Below are 22,759 nucleotides of genomic sequence, written 5' to 3'. Positions count from 1 at the left end.
TTTGGGGTTGCTCTAGGGACAGGAAGCTTCCCTACCCCATGAAGATCCTGATGACCATCTTGATCTCCTTCCTGCACACACTGAAATCGGGATTTGAGTGCAAAAACTCCTCTTTTGGGGGGGTTATTTTAGGAAGATTCTGATGACTCCCTCCATCTCCTCCCTGCACACACTGAAATGGGGATTTGAGTGCAAAAATCCTGATTTTGGGGTTGCTTTAGGGACAGAAAGCCTCCCTACCCTATGAAGATCCTGATGACCATCTTGATCTCCTTCCTGCACACGGGGCAGGGCGATCTCTTCTTCTTCAGCATCCTGGCACACCTGAAGCAGGCCACCAGGTGAGCAGTCCTCCCGTGGACAATGTTCCCATCCCGTGGCCTGTGCTGGCACAGGAAGCAGGGGTTCAGCACTGTTTTGATGCTCTCCATGGATTCCACCTCCTCCTCTTTCCTCAGCTCGGCAAAATCCCGTTTTTTCCCATCCCTGGCCAAATCCAAGGATTCCAGGGAGCTGCTGGGATCCATGAGGGGTTTGTTCTCCCCCAGGAAAAGGTGTTTGGGTTGGCCAGGAGGGGCTGAGATCGTCCTCCTGCAGTCTGGCACGTCCATCCCTTCGTCCTGCTCCTGGTTTTCCATGGAATTGATGTTGGAAAGGGACAGGGAGTGGGGCAGTTTGGGGCAGTCCCGGTACCAGTCCTTGCGCAGGGCCCAGCAGCGGTAGCAGTACCTTTTCCCTGGAGAGTTGAACTTCCTGCATTTGGAGCATTGCCAGCAATCCTAAAGGGATTTAAGGTTAAAAAAAAAAATCCAGAAAAAAAAAACCAAACCCAAACTATTTAATTTTGGGGTATTCCTCGTTTTAGCCACGTGGGAAAAGCAGCAAGGATGTCTTGTTTAAAAAAATTGATTTATTGAGTGATTTAGAAGCTGGAAAAATCAATATTTTGTGGCTTGGGGTTGATTCATCCCAGATCTCTCCCTCATGAATTCATCTCCTTCCTCTCTCATAGCCCTCTTGGAAAAATCCAAGCTGGGGCAGTTTATTTTTATTTAATTTCAAGAGAATTTTCAAATTTTTTTTCCCCTCAAAATTCAAGGGGAGAGCTCCTGGAAATTGGCAAATTTCTTTTCCAGGCTCATCCATCACTTACCAGCTGTTGAATCTGCACAATTAATGGATTTATTCATTAATTATCTCACAGAAAAGGGCAGGAGCTGCCCAAGTGCAGAGCCAGGACTCAGCTGTCCACAGCCAGGGACATCCCCATTTATTCTAGGCTGGAAAATTCTGCTAAAATTATTAAAATGCTGCTAAAAACCAGTAAAATTCTGCTTCAAACCACTAAAAATCTAATAAAATCATTTAAATTCTGCTAAAACCTTTAAGATTCTGCTAAAACCTTTAAGATTCTGCTAAAATCATTAAAATTCTGCTAAAATCATTAAAATTCTGCTAAAATCGTTAAAATTCTGAGGTTTTTTGAGTGATTATAAAGTGCTATTTAGGATTTCCAGGTCCCTTCTAAGGACAATCCTCTAGATTTCCATCCAGAGGACACCATGGAATTCAAATCTTATTAAAAACCTTATTAAAAAAACCTTATTAAAACCTTATTAAGTCATACCTGGCTGTCAATATAACTTCACCCAGTTTTTCCTTTTTTTTGGAAACCCACAGGAAAAAAAATCAGCTTTTCCCAGCCCCAAAAGCAGCAGCAGATGAGGGATGAGCCCTCCCAGCCCCAGGGAATGCTGATCCCAAGGAATTCCCACCTCAGGAGCAGCTTCTGTGTCCGTGTCATCACTCAGGCACTGGGAATCCTCCAGCTCATCCAAGCACACAGCCTCAGGCACCTGGAATTCCAGGAAAACGTTGTCAAAAGGTGGGAAATGTTGGAATATTTCTTTTTTATCACTTACCTGGTGCTGCACAGCCCGATTAAAGGATTATATCATCACCTTGCTTGTTAAATCACTTTAAAAGTTAATTAAAAGTGATTTTTGCAGTGGGTTTTTTTTTTTTTTTGCAGAATGTTGGCAGTTTTTGCTGGTTTACCGTGCTCAGATTTTCCTCTTTGAATCTTTAGCTGGACTTGGTCCTTTTCCAAACTCAATTCCATGATTTTTGATTTATAACTCTTGCAGCTATTGGTTAAAAACCTACTTAAGCTGCTGTGAGGAGCTTAACTCCTTTTAAATCAATTTTATGCCTTGAAAATGTGAATTTAAACCAAAACCCAAACCACCAAACACACGAGGAACGGTGACAACCTTTCCTAAAGAGGATTTAGGCTCTGGATGGGAACTTTTCCAAGATGAAGCTTTTCCAAGGGCAGCAGAGCAGATGAATTAAAGCAGAGGGGCAGAGGTACCTTGGTGTCACCTTCTGTCACCTCCTCAGAGTCCAGCACCTCCACCTTGAGGCCAGCACTGCCCTGCTCCAGGGGACACTCGTTGAGGAACCACAGGTCATCGGTGGTGTCTGAAACTATGGCAGTGTCAATGTCCTGAGGGGGAAAAAAATCCAGGGAAAAATCAGTTCAGGAGCGGCTCCACACCCAGAACTGGCTCATTTTCCTTTCCAATGACCTCCAAAGCACCTCACTGCCCTCAGGTATCTCTTCTGGAGATTTCTCCCTCACACATTCCCCTTTCCTCAATTTCCACCTCACAGGATCCCCTTTTCCAAACCTTTCCCCAATTTCCTCCTCACAGGATCCCCTTTTCCCAACTTCCCCCTCAGTGACTCAGTTTTTCCCAAATTCCATCTCAAAGGCTCTCCTTTTTAAAATTTTACCCTCCACAGGCTTCTCTTTTCCCAATTTCCACCTCACAGGCTTCTATTTTTGAAGTTTTCACCTCACAGATTCCCTTTTTCCCAATTTCCACCTCATAAGTTCCCCTTTTCCCAATTTCCACTTCACAGGCTCCCCTTTTTAAAATCTTCCCCTCACAGGCTTCTCTTTCCCCAGTTTCCCCCCCAAAGGCTTCAATTTTTGAATTTTCCACCTCACAGATTCCCTTTTTTCCAATTTCTACCTCACAAGTTCCCTCTTTTCCCAATTTCCACCTCACAGGCTCCTATTTTTCCAATTTCCACCTCACAAGTTCCCCCTTTTCCCAATTTCCACCTCACAAGTCCCCCGTTTTCCCAACCTTTTCCCAGTTTCCACCTCAATTTCCTCCCCTTTTTCCAACTTCCACATCCTTCCAGCTTGGCCACCACCCTACAACATTCATCCCAATTAAAAAAAAAAAAAATTAAAAAAATCCCATCCTGAATTCCAGGCCCCTCTGAGGGAAGAGTTTGATGGATTTAAAACCACTAAAAGTCACCTTGGGAAAGGCTGGGACAGACCCACATTGGGGAAAAAGGCTGAAAATCCTGGAGTGGGAAGTGGAAAGAGAGGAAAAAAAACGGAATGTTTGATTATGTTGGAACCCAAAAGAGGAGAGGAAAAGGAAACAAAGCCCTTTTTTTAAGTGGTTACACACCTGGTTCGTCTGGATGTCCGTGGATCCATTACTCCTGGATTTGTAATTGTTTCTGAGATTCCCTAAAAACCACCAGGGCAGCCCAGCCACGTCCCACTCCTCAAAAACCAAATCCAGCTTGGGCTTTTTGCTTTCTGAGAGGTTTTCTAGCAAGTCTTTGTCTGGAAGAGCCAAGCAGAGTCCAAAGTTATTGGGTAAGAGAAAAATTAAGCCCAAATCTGATTTTTTTTTTTTTTTTTTTTACTTCTGGGGTTTGGATTGGTAAAAATTCCCTGCTCAAGTCAGGGAATATCTCAGTGTTCCCTGTACTGAGGTTGAGTTTAATTTAAAATTTCACCACAGAAACACAAACCCTTCCTGAGCCAGCCCTGAGTGGATTTCCTGAGTGATTTAAAAATGCAGAAAGGACGGGTTGGAATTCAGTTTGCAGCTCCTGAATTCCCAAGAAATTAAGATCCATCCTCCTCATGCTCCCAAGTTTGGGATCCCAAACTGAGCACTCTGGATTCCAGGATCACTTTGGATCTCCCTCCCGCCAGTGCCTGGAGTTTTCCCAGGCTGGTTTGTAAATCCAGGGAATTTCCAGCTCTCCCATCTGAGCTGGAAACAAGGAGCTGCTTCTCCAACTGAAGTTCCTTCACACAAGAGAATAAAAAAAAAGTGGAAAAATGGGAAAATTGCTCCCAAAACATTTGAAATCTCCACGAGTGACCCAGCAAAAACAAACAAACAAACAAACAAACAAACAAACAAACCCATGGGGGAAATGTCAAAATATGACAGATACACCAAAAAAAAATCCCAATTTTAGTTGAATTCCCTGCTTGGTTTGCAGGGAAGGACTGCAGCCAGCCCAGGCTGGGTTCTGTGTGCTCAGGAGCCTCCCTTGGGAAGGGAGATGGATCCAAGGATAATTCCAGCATTTCAAAAACCATCCAGGCAAGGTCTGGAAGGTTTTGGTTTTATTTTCATGGCATTGCTCAATGAGAGATGGGATTTTGGGGCTTAACCTGCCACTGCATTCAGAGCCATTTGTTTATGAGCCAGAAAATAAGAAACCACCTGTGGTGAACTTGGCAATTTCTCAGTCTTTAGCACCAAGGTTTTTAAGGATTCCAAACCAGGGGATTTTTTTTAAAGTCTCCCAACTCCCTCCTCCAGCATTTTGCTGCTGTGAAAAAACAGCAAAACAAACAGAGAAGGTCTGGAAATGCTGTGATCATGCAGAAATTCATCCCTCACCTTCACAAGGGTCACATTCGGGCTCTGAGGTAGCCGGAGCAGAGGCTCTGCTGTCACCCTCCAGGATCCCAGAATCAGATCCTCCCTCCTGGCTGAGCTGCAGGAAGGGAAATGCAGGAATTAGCCCAGCAGAGCTTGCAGGGACAAGGGGATGCAGCACTTCCATCCCCAGGCACCAGCTGCAGGACCGGAGCAAGCAGGTAGGAAGAGGAAATAAATCAGAATTTAAAATAAAAAAACTACATACTATTTTATCTTTCAAGCTTCTGCAGTCGGCACTAACAACCAAGGAAAAATCTTCAGCTTGGCAAAAAAAAAAAAAAAATCCCCAAAGTTGGAAGTTTTTCCTGCAGTAAAAGTTGATTTTGTGACTCTCTGACACCTCCCAGCCCTCACCCCCAAACCACAGCTGGAAAAAACTTTTGGAAGCGCCAAGATTTTTCCTCAGTTTCTCACCTCTGCCTGGAAACAAATCCTAACTAAGGCACAGTGAATTATGTGGCAATTCCTACCGGGAGGAAAAAAAAAGTGGGATAAAAAAAAGGAGGATAAAAAGCAGAAGAGGGCTGGAGAAGCTGAGGGCTGGACGTGCTGCACCCCAGAAAAACGCGCTCAGAGACTGGCACTCTGTCACCAGGAGAACAGAGAAGGGTGACTCTGTCCCTGCTCTGTGGACTCCAAGAACTTTTTCTGTTGTTTAATTTTAGAAGGATTTTAATTTTTTTTTCTCACAGGAAAGGTGAGGAGCAGCAAAACAACAGGGGGAAAAAAAAATAAATAAAAATCCAAAAAGTTCTGGCAGTCCACCATGCAGAGGGTACAGAGAAGGGGCGACTCTGTACAAGAAAAGAACCCACAGGCAGTGGGGTTTACCTGCAGCTGGTCTGGGCTGGGCTTAGCGACGCTCTGCTCCTTTGGGAGAGTCTGTGCAGCATCTGCAGATGGCAGGTAAAACACAAGGAAAATCCTTCCCCTGGAAATCCCCACTCTCACACCACACAACCAACCAGCCAGGCCTGGCAGAGCTCGGGGGGCTCCGTCCGGGAGAGGTTTGGGGTCAGCCCGGGATGGACTGGGGGGTTTGGGGGGAGGAAATTCAGAATGTTCTTCCCAAAGGGAAAAATGATTCTGTTTCCTACAGCCACTCTAAATTCAGAGTATCCTTCCCTAAAGGAAAAGTTATTCTATTTCCTACAGTCATCCCAAAATCAGAATATTCTTCCCAAAGAGACTTTTTGCTATGGCCATTCCAAATTCCGAATGTTCTTCCCAAAAGGGAAAAATGATTCTGTTTCCTACAGCCATTCTAAATTCAGAGTATCCTTCCCTAAAGGAAAAGTTATTCTATTTCCTACAGCCATCCCAAAATCAGAATATTCTTCCCAAAGAGATTTTTTGCTGCAGCCATGCCAAATTCAGATTATTCTTCCCAAAGGGAAAAATTATTTTACTTCCTATAGTCATCCCAATTCAGAATATTCTTCCCAAAGGGACTTTTTGTTATGGTCATTCCAAATTCAGAATATTCTTCTAAAAGGGAAAAAAATATTCTATTTCCTACAGCCATCCTAAATTCAGATTATTCTTCCCAAAAGGAAAAATTATTCTTTTTTGCTACAGCCATCCTAAATTCAGATTATTCTTCCCAAAAGGAAAAATAATTCTACTTCCTACAGTCATTCCAAATTCAAAATACTCTTCCCAAAGGGAAGAATTATTCTTTTTGCTATGTTCATCCCAAATTCACAATATTCTTCACAAAAGGAAAAATTATTCTATTTCCTACTTTCATCCCAAATTCAGAATATTCTTCCCAAAGGGAAAAATAATTCTACTTCCTATAGTCATCCCAATTCAGAATATTCTTCCCAAAGGGAAAAGTGATTCTATTTCCTGCATTCATCCGAAATTTGGAATATTCATCCCAAAGGGAAAGATAATTCTATGTCCTATGGCCACTCCAAATTCAGAGTATTCCTCCCAAAGAGAAAAGTGATTCTTTGTCCTACAGCCATTCTAAATTCAGATTTTTCTTCCCAAAGGGACTTTTTGCTATGGCCATTCCAAATTCAGAATATTCTTCTCAAAGGGAAAAATTATTCTATTTCCTACAGCCACTCCAAATTCAGATTATTTTTCCCAAAAGGAAAAATAATTCTACTTCCTACAGTTCATCTCAATTCAGAATATTCTTCCCAAAGGGAAAAATGATTCTTTTTCCTACAGCCATCCCAACCTCCAAGGCTTTGCCACAGGAATTCCTGGTGAGTCTCAGTATCTGTGGATCTGTCCCTCCTGGATTTGGAAATGCTCCTGAGGTTGCCTGAAAACCACCAGGGTGTTGTTGGATTTTCCTCATTTTCCCTGGAGTTTCCAAGGCACAGCCAAGGCAGGTTTGTACATCCAGGGAACTCCCACATTCTGCAAAGAGCTGCTTTTCCAACTCAGGTTCCTTGATATGAGGGAATAAATGGGAAAAATCTCTCCCAAAACATCTGAAATCTCCAGGAGCAAGAAATCCCCATGGGGGGAAATGTCAAAATATCACAGATCCACCAAAAAAAAAATCCCAATTTTTGTTCAGTTCCCTGCTTGGTTTGCAGGGAATGACTGCAAATCCATTCCTCAAACACCAGGATTCCAGAGGGAATCCCACGTGGAAGGTGAACAGGGTTTTTTTTTTGGGAATTCCTGAGGATTCCTGATCTTCCTGAAGGGTTTGGGCACAAGGAATGAAGAGAGGAGAGAGAGAAAAGAGGAGGAGAGAGGAGAGAGAAGAGAGGAAAATTCCATGCACAGAGCTCTACACAGCTGGATCCAGCTGAAGCTGCTGCTCCCAAGAGTTAATTAAAAGGTCAAGCTAAATTAAGAAGAATCCAATTAGCAGGAATCTTTCTGAGCCTGGCTCTGAGCAGAGAGAACAGAAGATGCCAGGCTGGCTCCTGCCTGCTCCCCTTTTTAATTTAACAGGAAAATTCCTTCCTGGATGAGGCTGATTCCCAGCAGGAATCACACAGGGATGGGGAAGTTGTGAAAAGTGGCAGAAAATTCCACCTGAATTTAAATCAAGCAAAATTCCAGGATTTAAATCACAAATCCCTGATTTTCTTTCCTGCTTTCATCACCTTCCAGCTGCTGGGTTTTCAGTCCCTGAGGGAACCAGGGAGGTTCATCCTTCCCAAATGTGATTTTCAAGGAGTGAAAACAGTGCAGGTGCTGGAAAGTTTCCTTTTGGAGTTGCTGTATTCCATAAAAACCAGCCTGAAGGGGAGGAGATCCTAAATGCAGCTGCTGCTGGAGTCAGACTTGGGAAAAGTGGGCAAGGAAAGGGGGGAAAAATTAGACAAGGGGAAAGTCAGGAAAGAAAAGGGGGGAAAGTCAGGAAAGAAAAGGGGAAAAAATTGACAAGAGAAGGGGAGAAGAATTAGGCAAGTAAAGGGGGGAACAATTAGACAAGAAAAGGGGGGACAATTAAGAAAGGGGAGAAATTAGACAAGGAGGAAAATTAGGGAAGAAGAGGGGGGAAATTAGACAAGGAAAGGGGGAAAAAATAGAAAAGAAAATGGAAAGAATTAGACAATAAAGGGGGGGAATTAGAAAAGGGGGAAATATTAGTCAAGAAAGGGGAAAAATTGGACAAGAAAGGGGAGAAATCAGCCAAGGAGAAAAATCAGGCAAGAAGAGGGGAAAAATTAGGCAGGAAGGGGGAAAATTAGACAAGGAAAGGGGGAAAAATAGACAAGAAAAGGGAGGAATTAGAAAAGGGGAAAATATTGCTCAAGAAAGGGGAAAAATTGGACAAGAAAAAGGGTAAAATAGCCAAGGAGAAAAATCAGGCAAGAAGAGGGGAAAAACTTGGCAGGAAGGGGGAAATCAGCCAAATCCAGTAATTCCTGTGCTGGGCTGAAGGAAAGCAAACAGCTGGAAATGGAAGGAAAACATCTGGAAAAAGAAAAGGAAGGAAAACAGCTGGGAAAGGAAAAGGAAGGAAAGCAGCTGGAAAAGTGAAAGAAAGCAGCTGGAAAAGAAAAATGTTGGAAAAGGGAAGGAAAGCAGCTGGAAAAGAGAAGGAAAAGAGCTGGAAAAGGAAAAGAAAGAAGTTGGAAAAGGGAGAGAAAATGGCTGGGAAAGGAAAAGGGAAGGAAAGCAGATGGAAAAGGAAAAGAAAAAAGGTGGAAAAGAAAAAGGGAAGGAAAACAGCTGGAAAAGGAAAGGAAAATGGCTGAAAAAGGAAAAGGAAGGAAAGCAGCAGGAAAAGGGAAAGCAAAGAGTCCCTGTGCACTCCAAGGCCTGGTCTGCCAAGCTGGGCTGGTTTGGCTCACACTCACACACAGCCGGGGTGGCTCAGCCCCAGGAGCGGCTTTTCCTGAGCCAGGATTAAAGTCAGGCCAGGCCTGGCCCAGGAAAAGGCAGCAGAGCTCACTCTGGGCACAGAACAGCACTCACACCGTGTTCCTACAGCTAAAAACTCCCAGGGCAACTCAAAAGGTTCTGCTGGAAAATAAAATCCCAATATTCTTGAAAAGAATCTTCTGTTAAAAAAAAAACAACCAAAACAATCTGAGGCAGAAAACGGGATCCTTTAGGGCCACGTTTGGAATTCTGGATTAATTTGTAATTTCTCCACATGCGCCTGAGCCCTCCTAAAAGTTTAAATCCATTTTAGCTGTTTAAAATAATGGGAAATGTGGCACAAAAATCCATAGATGTGGATTAAATCCATTTTAGCTGTTTAAAATAATGAAAAATGTGGCACAAAATCCCACAGCTTTGGAATAAATCCATTTTATCTGGTTAAAAATGGCAAAAAAATCCCGCAGCTGTGGATTAAATCCATTTTATCTGGTTAAAAAAGTGGGAAATGTGGCACAAAAGTCCACAGCCGTGGAATAAATCCATTTTATCTGGTTAAAAAAGTGGGAAATGTGGCATAAAATTCCACAGCTGTGGAATAAATCCATTTTCCCCATACAAAAAAAACCCCACAGGAAATGTGGCACAGAAGTCCACAGCTCTGGATTAAATCCATTTTATCTGGTTAAAAACCAGGAAATGTGGCACAAAATTCCACAGCCATGGATTAAATCCATTTTACCTTTTTTAAAAAGTGGAAAATGTGGCACAGAATTCCACAGCTGTGGAATAAATCCATTTTAACTGTTTAAAAAATGGGAAATGCAGTCCAAAATTCCACAGCTGTGGAATAAATCCACTTTATCTGGTTAAAAAGTGTGTGAAATGTGACACAAAAGTGCACAGGTATGGAATAAATCCATTTTATCCATATTAAAAAATGGGAAATGTGGCACAAAAATCCCACAGCTCTGCCAGTGGAGTTGATTTCTCCCAGTCCTACAACAGGAACTGGTTTTAAGGAATCCACCCCAGCTCAGTTTAATTTGAGATTAACAACTTTTCATTTAGGTGGAGTTTGATTTGAGCTGGGGAAGCTGCAAGAATCCAGATTAAAACCTTGCACAATTTTTAGATAATCAAAACATCAAATGAGGTGAGAGCAAGGACTTGCAGCTCTGAAGCTGAAAAAAAAAACCACCAAGAAATCAACAAAGATGGATTTGGATTGATTTTAATCAAGAACGGGATATTTTCAGGATTTAACTCTGACCCAAATTTGGGGGTTTTTGGCATCACTCAAGCAGCTCCTGGCACACAGAAAAGACACAAACTCAGAGATTTGCTTGGGAAAGCTCCTGAGAGAAGTTTATTCCTCCTGCAGCCACAGCTCTGCCTTGTGGTACTTACCAGGGCACAAAACATTTATGGAACAGGAACAACCTACCTGGGAGGGCAGCGGGGCTCAGGTTCCTCTTCAGCATCTCGTACACGGGGCTGGGGACAACAAAAATCTGCTTTAGACGTGACTCAGAAATCACTAATTCATTGATTTTTAAATAAATTTGTGTGTAAAATTCTTGGTCAATTTATTTGTAAGTAAGTTTTGATGTAATGTTTGTTTTTGTTTTAATATTGTATTTAGTTTGTATATAGTATTTATATTTATACACTATATTTACATATGATATTTATAATTTTATATAATAATTATGTTATACACTATTTATGCCCCATATTTACATATATTCATATTTAATATCTATAAACTATTATATATTTTATATAAACACAAATATATTTATAATTATATATAATATATAGTATTAATCTATTAAATATATAGAATATTTATAATATATTATATATCTATACATAATATTTATATATATGTAATAGAATAAATATAATAGAATACAATATATTTATATATTTAATTATAAAATCTATAATTTTAAGTATTTATAAATATTCACATAAATATCATATTATATATTTACAGTATACATTTATTTATTATACATTATTTATAATACATAGTATATTTATAATAGATACAATTATATATAAAATTATCTATTTATGTATAATATTTATATTTGTATACAACATCTATATCCAATATTTATAAACAATACTTATATTTTTACACAATATTTATGTACCATAGTTATATTCCTATAAAGTATTTCTGTAATATTTATTTCTACAATATAAATTTATTTCTAATGTTTATGTATAAAATGGAGGTTTTTCTTCCAGAGAGACCTCAAAAAAAAGTGGGTTTTTTTCATTAGAGAGACACAAGAAATCACTGAGGTGGTTTGATTTTTTTTTTCCTAGAGATCCTAATAATCAGTGATTTTTTTCTAGATACTAAAACCCAGTGAATTTTATTCCTAGAGACCCCAAACCCACAAATAATTTTCCCCTCAAAAACAAAACAAAAAAAAAAAGAAACCTAATTAGAACTTTTTAAAATTTCTCATTGCAACACTCACCTCAAAATTCAAGATTTTTCCTGAAATTCACCCCCCAAACCTTGAACCCCAAATCCCACAGAGCCGCCCCTTCATCCCACCAGCACTTTTCCATATAAAACCATATAAAAAAAGTGAATTTTTCCCCTTTTACCTGGGATCCTTGACAGAGAAGCCCCTAAAACCCACAGGGAATTTTTCCCTAGAGACCCCCAAACCCCAGTGAGGTTTTTTCCTAGAGTGATCCTAAAACACACTGAGGTTTTCTTCTAGACTGACCCCAAATCCACAGTGAATTTTTTCCCCAGAGACCCCCAAAAAATCAGTGAGTTTTAAAACTAGAGACCCCAAAAAACAGTGAATTTTTTTTCCTAGAGGGATCCTAAAACACACTGAGGTTTTCTTCTACACAGACCCCAAATCCACACTGATTTTTTCCCTAGAAAACCCCCCCCAAAAAACCAATTAACATTTTTAAAAATTCCTCATTGCAACACCCACTTGAAAACTCAATGTTTTTCCTGAAATTCACCCTCCAAACCTTGAGCAAACACAAACCCCAAACCCCACAGAGCCGCCCCTTCATCCCACCAGCACTTTTCCATATAAAACCATATAAAAAAGTGAATTTTTCCCCTTTTACCTGGGATCTTTGACAGAGAAGCTCTGCAGTCCCAGCAGCTCCCCCAGCTCGTCTCCCCCGCAGTGCACCAGGTGCTGCTGCCTCTTGTCGTAGAGCTGCCTGTTCATGATGTACTGCCCCAAAAAGTGCATCACCTGTGGGCACAGGACATGCCCTCAGCCCCCCAAAATCCTGCCGATTCCATGGGCTTTGGGAGGTCCTGCTGCTCTGGGTGCTGGGACGGGGGTTTAGAGGTGGTTTTGGGGGTGTTGGAGAAGAGGTTATGAGGTGGATGGTGGAAAAGTTGTGGTTCAAATGGGGTTATCCCAGTTAAAACTGTATTATTCCCAGTTCAAATGGGGTTATCCCAGTTCAAATGGGGTTATCCCAGTTAAAACTGTATTATTTCCAGTTCAAATGGGGATATCCCAATCCAAACTGCATTTTTCCCAGTTGGAAATGGGGTTATTCCAGTTTAAAATGGGGATATCCCAGTTCAAACTGCATTATTCCCAATTCAGTATGGGGTTATTCCAGTTCAAACTCCATTTTTTCCAGTTCAAATGGGGTTATCCCAGTTCAAACTCCATTATTCCCAGTTCAAAATGGGGTTATTCCCAGTCCAAAATGGGGTTATCCCAGTTCAAATTCTATTATTCCCATTTAAAATGGAGTTATCCCAGTTCAAACTGCATTATTCCCATTTAAAATAGGGATATCCCAATCCAAGCTGCATTATTCCCAGTTCAAACTGCATTATTCCCAGTTTAAATTTGGGTTATTCCCAGTTCCTCCAAAGTGTCCCCAAACGTGACCAAGTGTCCTCAAAGTGTCCCCAAAAACTGACCCCAAAGTGATTCTGAAATGTCCTCAAAAAGTGACCCTGAAGCGTCCCAAAAGTGTCTCCAAAAACTGACTTCAAAATGTCTCCAAACTGACACTGAAGTGCCCTAAAAGTGACCCTAAAGTGTCCCTGAACCATCCCCCAAAAGTGATCCTTAAGTGTCCCCAAGAACTGACCTCAAACTGACCCTGAAGTGCCCAAAAACTGACCCTGAACCATCCTCAAAAAGTGACCTCAAAGTGTCCTCAAATTTACCCTAAAATGTGACCCCAATGTGCCCCTAAAAAGTGTCCCCAAAGTGACCCCAAAGTGCCTCTTCAGGTAAAACAGGAATATTTTCCAAGTAAGGGAATTAAAGGGTGAATCCCATCCCAATTCCCAAAAAAAACTCAGGAAAACTCCCAGGATGTGCTCCCACCTCTCTGAGTGTGAAGGTGTCCCTGAACTGTCCCTCAAAAATGACCCTTAAGTGTCCCCAAAAACTGACCCCAAAGTGACCTCAAAGTGTCCCTAAAGTGACCCTGAACCATCCCCAAAAAGTGACCCTGAAGTGTGCTCAATGAGTGACTCCAAAGTGTCCCCAAAAACTGACCCCAAAGTGACCTAAGTGACCCCAAAGAGACCCTAGAAAGTGAGCCTGAATCATCCCCAAAAGTGACCCCAAAATGTCCCCAAAGTGTACAACAAGTGACCCCAAAGCAACCCTGATGTGTCCCTAAATTGTCCCCAAAAACTGACCCCAAAGTGCCCCTAAGAAGTGACCCTGAACCATCCCCAAAGTGTCCCTAAAGTGACCCTGAACCGTCCTGAAAAAGTCCCAAAAAGGACCCCAAAGTGCCCCTTCAGGTAAAAGGGGAACATTTCCCAGGTAAGGGTGTAAACACAGGGAATTAAATCCCAATTCCCATTTAAAAATCCCATAAAAACCCCGGTTTGTGCTCCCACCTCTTTGAGTGTGAAGGTGTCACCCTGGGCCCCCGCAGCCTGCAGGATCCTCAGCAGGGGCACTTTGGGAACCACCTGTAAAACACACAAAATAATTATTCCAAAATCTGAAATAATTCCCCCCTCCAAAAAAAAAAAAAAAAAAAAATCCACATCAAAAAATATCCCAAGGGATTTGGGTTTAAACCCTTCCCCTTTGGATGTGGTTGTTTGGAAAATGTAAAGACTTAAAATTCTCAAAGTAAAAACAAAATTGGGTTTATTTTAGGGAGAAATTGAATTGGATGAAACTGAAATTGAATTTAATTAAATTGAAACTGAAGAAAAATTGAAATTGAATTCAATGAAATTGAAGGAAAATTGGATTTGAAGGAAAATTGGAATTGGAATTGAAGGAAAATTGGAATTGGAATTGAAGGAAAATTGAATTTTCCCAGATAAATGTTTTCCAACATCCCGTTCCCATTGAAAGTTTTTTCCACTTTTCCCAGGACATTGAGTGGTGATAAAACCAATATTTTCCCTCTATTTATTCTTTTTTTTCCCACTGGATTTGGATTTTCAAGCTCCTGAATTTTCTTTAAACGGAAAATCCAAATTTATTTCCACTCTCACCACATTCCCTGATATTGGAAGGATTTTTTTCCCCCCCAAGGAATTGGCTGTGGGAATTTGAATTTCTGATTTTTCTTTTTCTTTTTTTCCCCAGCTGATTTTTATTTGTGATTTTTTCTGCTCTGATGGTTTTTTATTCCAGGGAAACTCCAGGAATTTTGGATAATTTCCAGTCTAAATAGTCCCTAAACTGCCTCAAAAAAAAACAAAACAAAACAAAACAAAACCAAAAAACCCAAAACAACCAAAACAACAATGAATTACTAAAGGAAATTAATTTTAAATATTATAAATTTAACCCAACTAAGGTGAAAAAAGCTCCAATATTTGGAGAGAAAAAAAAAAGCTGGAATACTGTAAGTAAAAATCCAGCACAAAAATATCCATAAATCCATATTTTTATGTCCTTTTCAATCCTTTTTATCCTTTTAAATCGATTTTTTTCCCTTGAAAATATTCCTGAATCATGAATGTGAAAGAGAACAAATTCCTCAGGCTAAATCCCAATTTTTTAGGATAAATTCTCCAGATTTAAATATATCTTGGATTTAATAAAAAAATCACTGCTCTGAGGAGGAAATAACACCAAGAAATGATGGGCGTGAGGGGGAATTAGTTGATAATTAGCTGCTAATTACCTGATTGGCTTGTCCAAGGGTGATCCTGCAGGAATTCCCGGCTCCTGGATGTTGGCTGGAATTTGGGAAGCTCATCCTGGCAGTGAGGAGCTGTTCAAGCACCGACCTGGGAACAGATTTGGGGTTAAAACCGGCCCTAAAATCCCGTTTTTAATCCCAACCCACTCTGTGCTGCTCCAGAGGGGGTGGAAAAAAAAATAATGGGAAAAATTATCCTGGAAAAAGTTGGAATGGGGTGGGGTTATAATCCATGGAAGGGATCAAAAATCCCTCTGGAGGTGGCACTTGGGGACACTGGGTTGGGTTTGCTGATCCCAAAGGTCTTTCCAACCCTAAAGATTCCAGGATTCCCTCAAGGTTCCAGGATTCCCAACTGGGTTGGATTTCCTGATCCCAAAGGTCTTTTCCAACCCTGAACATTCCAGGATTCCCACCTGGCTTGGATTTCTTGATCCCAAAGGTCTTTCCCAACCCTAAAGATTCCATGATCCCCAATTGGGTTTGACTTCTTGACCCTAAAGGTTTTTCCAACCCTAAAGGTTCCAGGAGTCCCAGCTGGGCTGGATTTCCTGATCCCAAAAGTCTTTTCCAGCCCTAAAGATTTCTAGGTTGGAATTGCTGATCCCAAAGGCTTTCCCAAACCCAAAGATTCTAGGATTTCCAACTAGGTTAGGCTTCCTGATCCCAAAAGTCTTTTCCAACCCTAAAGATTCCTGGATTGGACTTGCTGATCCCAAAGGTTTTTCCAACCTTTTTTCCTAAAGAAATGGGAGGAAAAAGGGGGAAAAATGGGGGAGGAAAAAAGAAGGGGCAAAAAAGAAAGGGGGGAAAAAGAAGACGGGGGGGAAATAAGGAAAAAGAAAGGGGAGAAATAAGGGAAAAAAAGGGGGGGAATAAGGAAAAAAAAAAGGAGGGGAAATAAGGAAAAAAAAGAGGGGAAATAAGGAAAAAAAAAAGGGGGAAAATAAGGAAAAAAAATCCTTTCCATCCCAAACCATTCCAGGATTCCATGGGCTGGTTTGGATGGGATTTTGGGAATAAATCCTTCCAAAACTCCACTCTGGGCTGGAATTCCCAGAGAATCCCTGGCTGCCCCATCCCTGGAATTGTCCCTGGAAATGGTCCTGGGACACAGAAGGTGGCACTGGGTGAGCCCAGGATTCCTCTGGAATTCTCTGGAATTCCATGCCCTGCTGGGGGATTTTAGGGACTTTTCATGATCCCATCAGGAAAACATCCCAGAGGGTGAAATTCCTGACTCAGAGCAGCTGAGTCACATCCCCAGGGAATTCTCTCCATTCCTGGATGAGCAGGAATGCTGTAAAATTCTCCACTTTCCTTGCAGGGAAAAATCCTGAAAAATTGGGATTTTTCCCACAAAAATCAGCTCAGCCATCCTCAAATCCACTGAAATTCTTCCCTAAAAAAAGGGCTGGAAAATTTGGAAAAAAACAGGAATTATTGTTAATTAAATAGTGGGGAAAAAAAGCAACTTGAACTGGCTCAAAGTCTTGACATTGAGTCAAAATTTCTGTCTCCCCAGCCCTGAAATTGGGATTAAAATCCTAATTTTTATAAGAATCTGGTTGCAAATAAACTCTGATATTTTTTGGGGGAAAAATTTAGGTTAAAGCAGGAAAAAAATTCCCAAAACTGACTCCTGGGTTTGTCTGAACGATGTAATTTTTGGGATATTTTCACCGTGTGGTATTTTAATTTTGATTTCAATTACAAATTTTAATAGCACATTTTAATTTCATTTTTTTTAAAAAAATTAATTATAAATAAAATCATGAGATTTGAAAAATGCAAAAACAAAAAGCCTCCAAATTTTCCAAGTAAAATCGAAACTGTTTTTCAGGGAATTTTCCTGGAGAAATGGATTTATTCCCACAGGAATTTTCAGGAATTTGAGGCACAAATGATGAGTTTAAAATGAATATTTTGGAAAGAATCAAATTCCTGCCTCAGGAATGCGGCTGCAGACAAAACAGGCTGGAACATCAAAACACACACCAAAAATAAAAATAAAAATCTGAATTTTGGCGCCAATTCTGAGCTCAGGGAACTTCAATCCCTGTCCCAGCTGTTAAAAATTGAATTTTTTAGGGATTTTAGGGGAGAGTTCTGAGGGTTTTTCCAGCATTTCTGTGGAATAAAAATGGAATAAAATCATTCCCAAAAATCCAACACCTTCAAATATTTGGGAAGGGTCGATCCGAGTGCAGCAAATATTCAAATTTCTAAATTATAATTCAAATTAGAATTGCAGCTTCAATCCCTTTCCTAGTTAATATTTCCCTGAATTTTAACAGATTTCTGATGGAAAAAAAAATCAAAATATTGAACATAAAATGGCATTAAACTCCCAAAATGAGCTGGACAGGGTTGATCAAATACAAAAATTTTTGAGGAGCGTCAACAATTACATAAAATAATTCAAATTATAACAGCTTTAATTACTCCCCAGTTAACATTTCCCTAATTTTTATCAGATTTCTGATGGAAAAAAATCAAAATATTGAACATAAAATGGCATTAAATCTGAAAAACGAGCTGGACAGGGTTGATCAAATATTCAAATTTGTGAGAAGCATCAACAGTGACATGAAATAATTCAAATTCTAAGAGATTTAACCCCTTCCCAGTTGATATTTCCTTAAATTTTAACAGATTTCTGATGTAAAAAAACAAAATATTGAACATAAAATGGCATTAAAACTCCCAAAATGAGCTGGACAGGGTTGATCAAATACTCAAATTTTTGAGGAGCATCAACAATTACATAAAATAATTCAAATTATAACAGCTTTAAGCACTTCTCAGTTAATATTTCCTTAATTTTTAACGGTTTTCTGACAGAAAAAAAAAATCAAAAAATATTAAAAGGAGCTGGATTTACCCACCTTGATTTTTTTCTGTCAGAAATATCCCGGGATTATTTTCCTGGGATTTTTTTTCTCTGGGATAATCCCGGGAAAGGCTCAGCCACGTCCTGAAGATGCTCCGGGAGGTTTTTAGGGTTTATTTTTTTTTTTTTCTAAAATCGCTTTTTTCAAGCCTCGCCCAAAGGGAGGGACCGAAAGTGGCCGAGAAAGGAGGAAAAATTTGAATTTTTTTCCCCCTCCCCTTTCCTAGAAAAGGAATTTTGCTGCCCCAGTGATGAGTTTTAACCTTTTCAGCGCTGATTTTATCACTCAAAACCTCCGAGTTTTAACAAATAAATTGATTTTTTTTGGGTAGTTTGGTTCTCTTAAATATTCATATTTAATTAGAAATTAATCTCGGGGTTAATTAAGGTTTTGTTCATGAGTTTTAAAATATTTCCAGGCAGAAAAAAATCACAAAAATTAAAGATACAGCCCCCCGAAAAAGCTCCCACATGGTGGAAATTCCTAAAATTTCCACTATAATAAATTTAAAAAGGGGGATTTTAAATTTAAAAATTTTAAAAAGTGGGAATTAAAATTTAAAAATAAAAAAGAGGGAATTTAAATTTAAAAATAAAAAGGGGGAATTAAAGCTTAAAAATAAAAAGGGGGAATTTAAATTTAAAAATAAAAAAGGTGGAATTAAAATTTTAAAATAAAAAGGGGGAAGTTTAAATTTAAAAATTAAAAAAGGGGAAATTTAAATTTAAAAATAAAAAAGGGGGAATTTAAATTTAAAAATAAAAAAGGGGGAATTAAATTTAAAAATAAACAAAAAAGGGGGATTTAAATTTAAAAATAAACAAGGGTGAATTTAAATTTAAAAACAAAATTAAGGGGGAAATTAAATTTAAAAATAAACAAAAAAGGGGGATTTAAATTTAAAAATAAACAAAAAAGGGGGATTTAAATTTAAAAATAAACAAAAAAGGGTGAATTTAAATTTAAAAATAAACAAGGGTGAATTTAAATTTAAAAACAAAATTAAGGGGGCAATTAAATTTAAAAATAAACAAAAAAGGGGAATTTAAATTTAAAAATAAACAAGGGTGAATTTAAATTTAAAAACAAAATTAAGGGGGCAATTAAATTTAAAAATAAACAAAAAAGGGGGATTTAAATTTAAAAATAAACAAAAAAAGGGTGAATTTAAATTTAAAAATAAACAAGGGTGAATTTAAATTTAAAAACAAAATTAAGGGGGCAATTAAATTTAAAAATAAACAAAAAAGGGGAATTTAAATTTAAAAATAAACAAAAAAAGGGGGATTTAAATTTAAAAATAAACAAAAAAAGGGGGGAATTTCATGCTCGGCCAGCCCAGAAATTTGGAATATTTCCAAATTTCACTTGGAAATGGCCCAATTTTCACTTTCCCAACCGCCAGAATGAATTTCCAAGGGGGGGAAATGAGAAAAAAAAAAAAAAAATATCGAGAGGAAATGGTGAATCAGTCCCGAGTCACCCACTGAGTAAATTTTCCACTCCAAAAATTTCCACCCCCCGCCAAGGGAAAAACTCATTTGCCTCTTTTGAGGACTAAAAATTCCTTTTTGAGACACTAAAAAACCCCCACGAAACCACAAATTTAAAAAAAAAAAAAAACCCAAACCCTAAAAATATCAAGTGGCTGAAAACTCAAGGTAAAACTCACTGGGTTTTTTAAAATCTAAATTTAAGGGGGAAAAAATTAGTTTTTAAATTCTATTTAAAGCAGAAGGGTTGGGTTCAGGTGAGAGCGATTTTTTTTTCCCTGGCTTTGAAATAAAGGACAATATTGAAAATCAAGTTGAAATTTTAAGGAATTTTAAGGAATTTTTAGGGGAATTTTAGGTAATTTTTAAGGGGATTTTTTAGGGAATTTTTAAGAGAATTTTAAGGGAATTTTTAAGGGAAATTTTAGGTAATTTTTAAGGGAATTTGAAGGGAATTTTTAAGAGAATTTTAGGAATTTTTTAGGGAATTTGGGTAAAAACAGCCCTGGAGGCTTTAAATAAGCACATCATGAAGTCACTGATAATGAAGTTTGTCCTTATCAGAGTCCCTGAGAGGATTAACTCTTTTAATTTAAAAAACCCTTTTTATTAAAAAAAATAATAACCCTTTTAATTTAAAAAAAAAACCTTTTTATTTTAAAAAAATTATTTAACCCTTTTAATTTAAAAAAACCTTTTTATTTATATTAAAAAATAAAATTTATTTTATTTTTATTTAACCCTTTTAATTTAAAACCCCTCATTATTAAAAAAAAATTAATTTAACCCTTTTAATTTAATTTTTTTTTTTTTTAATTCTGATTTGTACCCGAGGTGATTTTTGCGCCTGCCAAGAATTTTTTGGGCTGTTCCCTAAAAAAGATCCGCCTAAAAAAAACACACAAAAAAAAAACCACCACCCAAACTTTGAGTAAATAAAAGATAACAAATTTAAAAAGTTGTGCAACTCTTGCGAAATGTTGTGAAAAGAGGGAGGAAAAGCAGAAGTGATCAATCAAAAGTGACAAAAGAGAGAATTGCTCTGCCAATGTCCCCAAATCCCTCCAGGAATTCGGGATAAGGATGAATTTCCACCACCTTGAAAGTCTCGATTTGGGTTTATCTTTGTTTTAAAAGGGGAAAAAAAAAAATGAGCTTTTCTCAAAGGTTTTGTGAACAAAGCCCGTGTTTTGAGGGATGGATTCCTCAGGTTGTTTATGAGGGTGAAATCCTGGAATTCCAGGATTCCAGGAATCTGAATTCCAGAATTCGCCTTGGAAAAGGCCTTAAAATTCATCCCATTTCACAATTTCCACAATTCCAGGCTGCTCCAGGCTGGTCTGGGGCACTTCCAGGGACAGAGAAGGCACGGATTGTGTGGGAATTCCATCCCGGGGAAGAATTTATTCCCAAAATAAATATTCCCACCTAAGCCTGCCCTGTGTCAGCCTGAGGCCATTGCCCCTTCTCCAGGCCTTTGGAAACATTCCCCACACATCTTTTCTGGCCGGTTAATGATTAAATCACCGCCAAGTTTCCCTTCTCCAGGCGGGACAATCGCAATTCGTCCCAGAATTTCCTGGGAAGGGATAAAAGTCCGTTGACGCTCCCGCCGGCTCAGGCCCCTCCCGCCGGCACCGCCTCCCGCTCCCCCCGCGCCTCCTCACCGCCCGCTCAGCCCTGCGCCCCCCGGGAACCCCCGCGTTCCCCTCGGCTCCGCGCTCACCCTACAGCCGCTCCATGGGCTCCGGCCTGGGGGTCGGGGAGGGGAAGGAGCCCCTAGACCCCCTGAAGGCTCCGCGCCTCCATTTTAGCGGGGTCCGGGCCCGCCGCTTCCCCTCGCGGCCAACATGGCGGCGGGGCCATAGAGCGGAGGGGGACGTGCTGCCAGAAGGGACGTGGTGACGTCATGGGGATGTGGCGCCCCCTAGCGGCTGGAGGACCCCGGCGGTGCCTCCTGGTGGAGAATGTCAAGAAATAATTTTAAACTTTTAATTCAAATATATATCTTTTTTTAACTTCGATGTAAAAAATATTTTAAAATATATTATGTTTTATAATATATATAATATATCTATTATATATTTATAATAAACATATTATATATTTTAAATATATAAATTTTTATAATACATATAATATATTATCTATTTATTATCTATTACACAGTATATATTATATTATATTATATAATGACTATGTTATATTAAATATTACATTACATATTATATTATAATATATCATATACATAATAATGTAATAATGTAATAATAGATATACATATACATAATATAATACAAAAGTATATAAATAGTAAATTTATTAATAATTAATATATAATATATAACTAATATTATATATTATTTTATATCAAAATAGCGTAATAAAATTAATATTAAAATATATAAGTATTTCTTATATTCTATTATATAAATTGTAAATATAATTATTTACAATTATATTATAAATTATATTTATTTATAATTATATTATTGAATTTTATTTATATAATTTAATTAATATTGAACTATATAATGTATTATATAATATACAATATATAATATATAATATGTATTATTTTTGCTAATAAATGCATAAAATAATACTAAATAATAAATACTGATAGTATTTTGTATAATGTGATATTTTGCATATTGTAATAATGGATATTTTGCATAATGTAAGATTTTAATGCCAGATGACAAATTTTAATAAATAAAAATCGACAATAACGATGGCTGATAAATATTAATGAAAATAATAAGAAAATGCCTGGAAAAAAAAATTCTCTCAAGTCAGGCTGTTCTTTGATGGAAGACCTTTGTACATTTTCAAGTCTAATCAAGGATGGAGAGCTCAGTGGGGCCGGCACAGGAACAGCCCTGAACTCAAGGACACCCTGAATTATCGAGCCTTAAGGATGGAATAAATCAAAACGCCAAAGGGCGTCTATGAAAACAGTGCTGACTCGGCAAAATCCTCAAGGTCCCTTTGTCCTAGAGCTGAGTTATCTTCATTTGAATACCCACCTGGACATCAGGATGTTCTCCTGGACATTATAACATCCACTGGGAAATCCACCTGGACATGAGAATATCCAGCTCTATTCATTACAAAC

General features: G+C 38.7%; 2 protein-coding genes and 1 long non-coding RNA gene across 3 annotated transcripts in view; 1 reads left to right on the top strand and 2 right to left on the bottom strand.

The window, feature by feature from the left end:
* SLC16A1 (solute carrier family 16 member 1) overlaps window positions 1-22,759 on the bottom strand; it is a 201,069-nt gene that overhangs the window by 176,082 nt on the left and 2,228 nt on the right. The gene's annotated exons all lie outside the window — the stretch shown is intronic.
* Window positions 120-21,581, bottom strand: MDM4 (MDM4 regulator of p53). Its single transcript, XM_083878444.1, has 11 exons — window positions 21,368-21,581; window positions 15,237-15,342; window positions 13,984-14,058; window positions 12,216-12,349; window positions 10,540-10,589; window positions 5,613-5,674; window positions 4,740-4,836; window positions 3,498-3,658; window positions 2,375-2,509; window positions 1,776-1,856; window positions 120-779 (listed from the first exon to the last, which is right to left on the bottom strand). The coding sequence occupies exons 2-11, from the start codon at window positions 15,309-15,311 to the stop codon at window positions 237-239; spliced, it is 1,413 nt and encodes a 470-aa protein (XP_083734570.1). The 5' UTR covers window positions 15,312-15,342; window positions 21,368-21,581; the 3' UTR covers window positions 120-236.
* LOC310919208 lies at window positions 6,530-9,719 on the top strand. Its single transcript, XR_014591800.1, has 2 exons — window positions 6,530-6,582; window positions 6,910-9,719. It is a non-coding gene; the product is annotated as an uncharacterized lncRNA (long non-coding RNA).

This window comes from Zosterops lateralis (assembly GCF_965231275.1).
Source record: "Zosterops lateralis genome assembly, chromosome: 26".
Lineage (NCBI taxonomy): Eukaryota > Metazoa > Chordata > Aves > Passeriformes > Zosteropidae > Zosterops > Zosterops lateralis.
The sequence above is the reverse complement of the archived record's forward strand: the minus strand, read 5'-3'. Positions and strand labels throughout refer to the sequence as shown.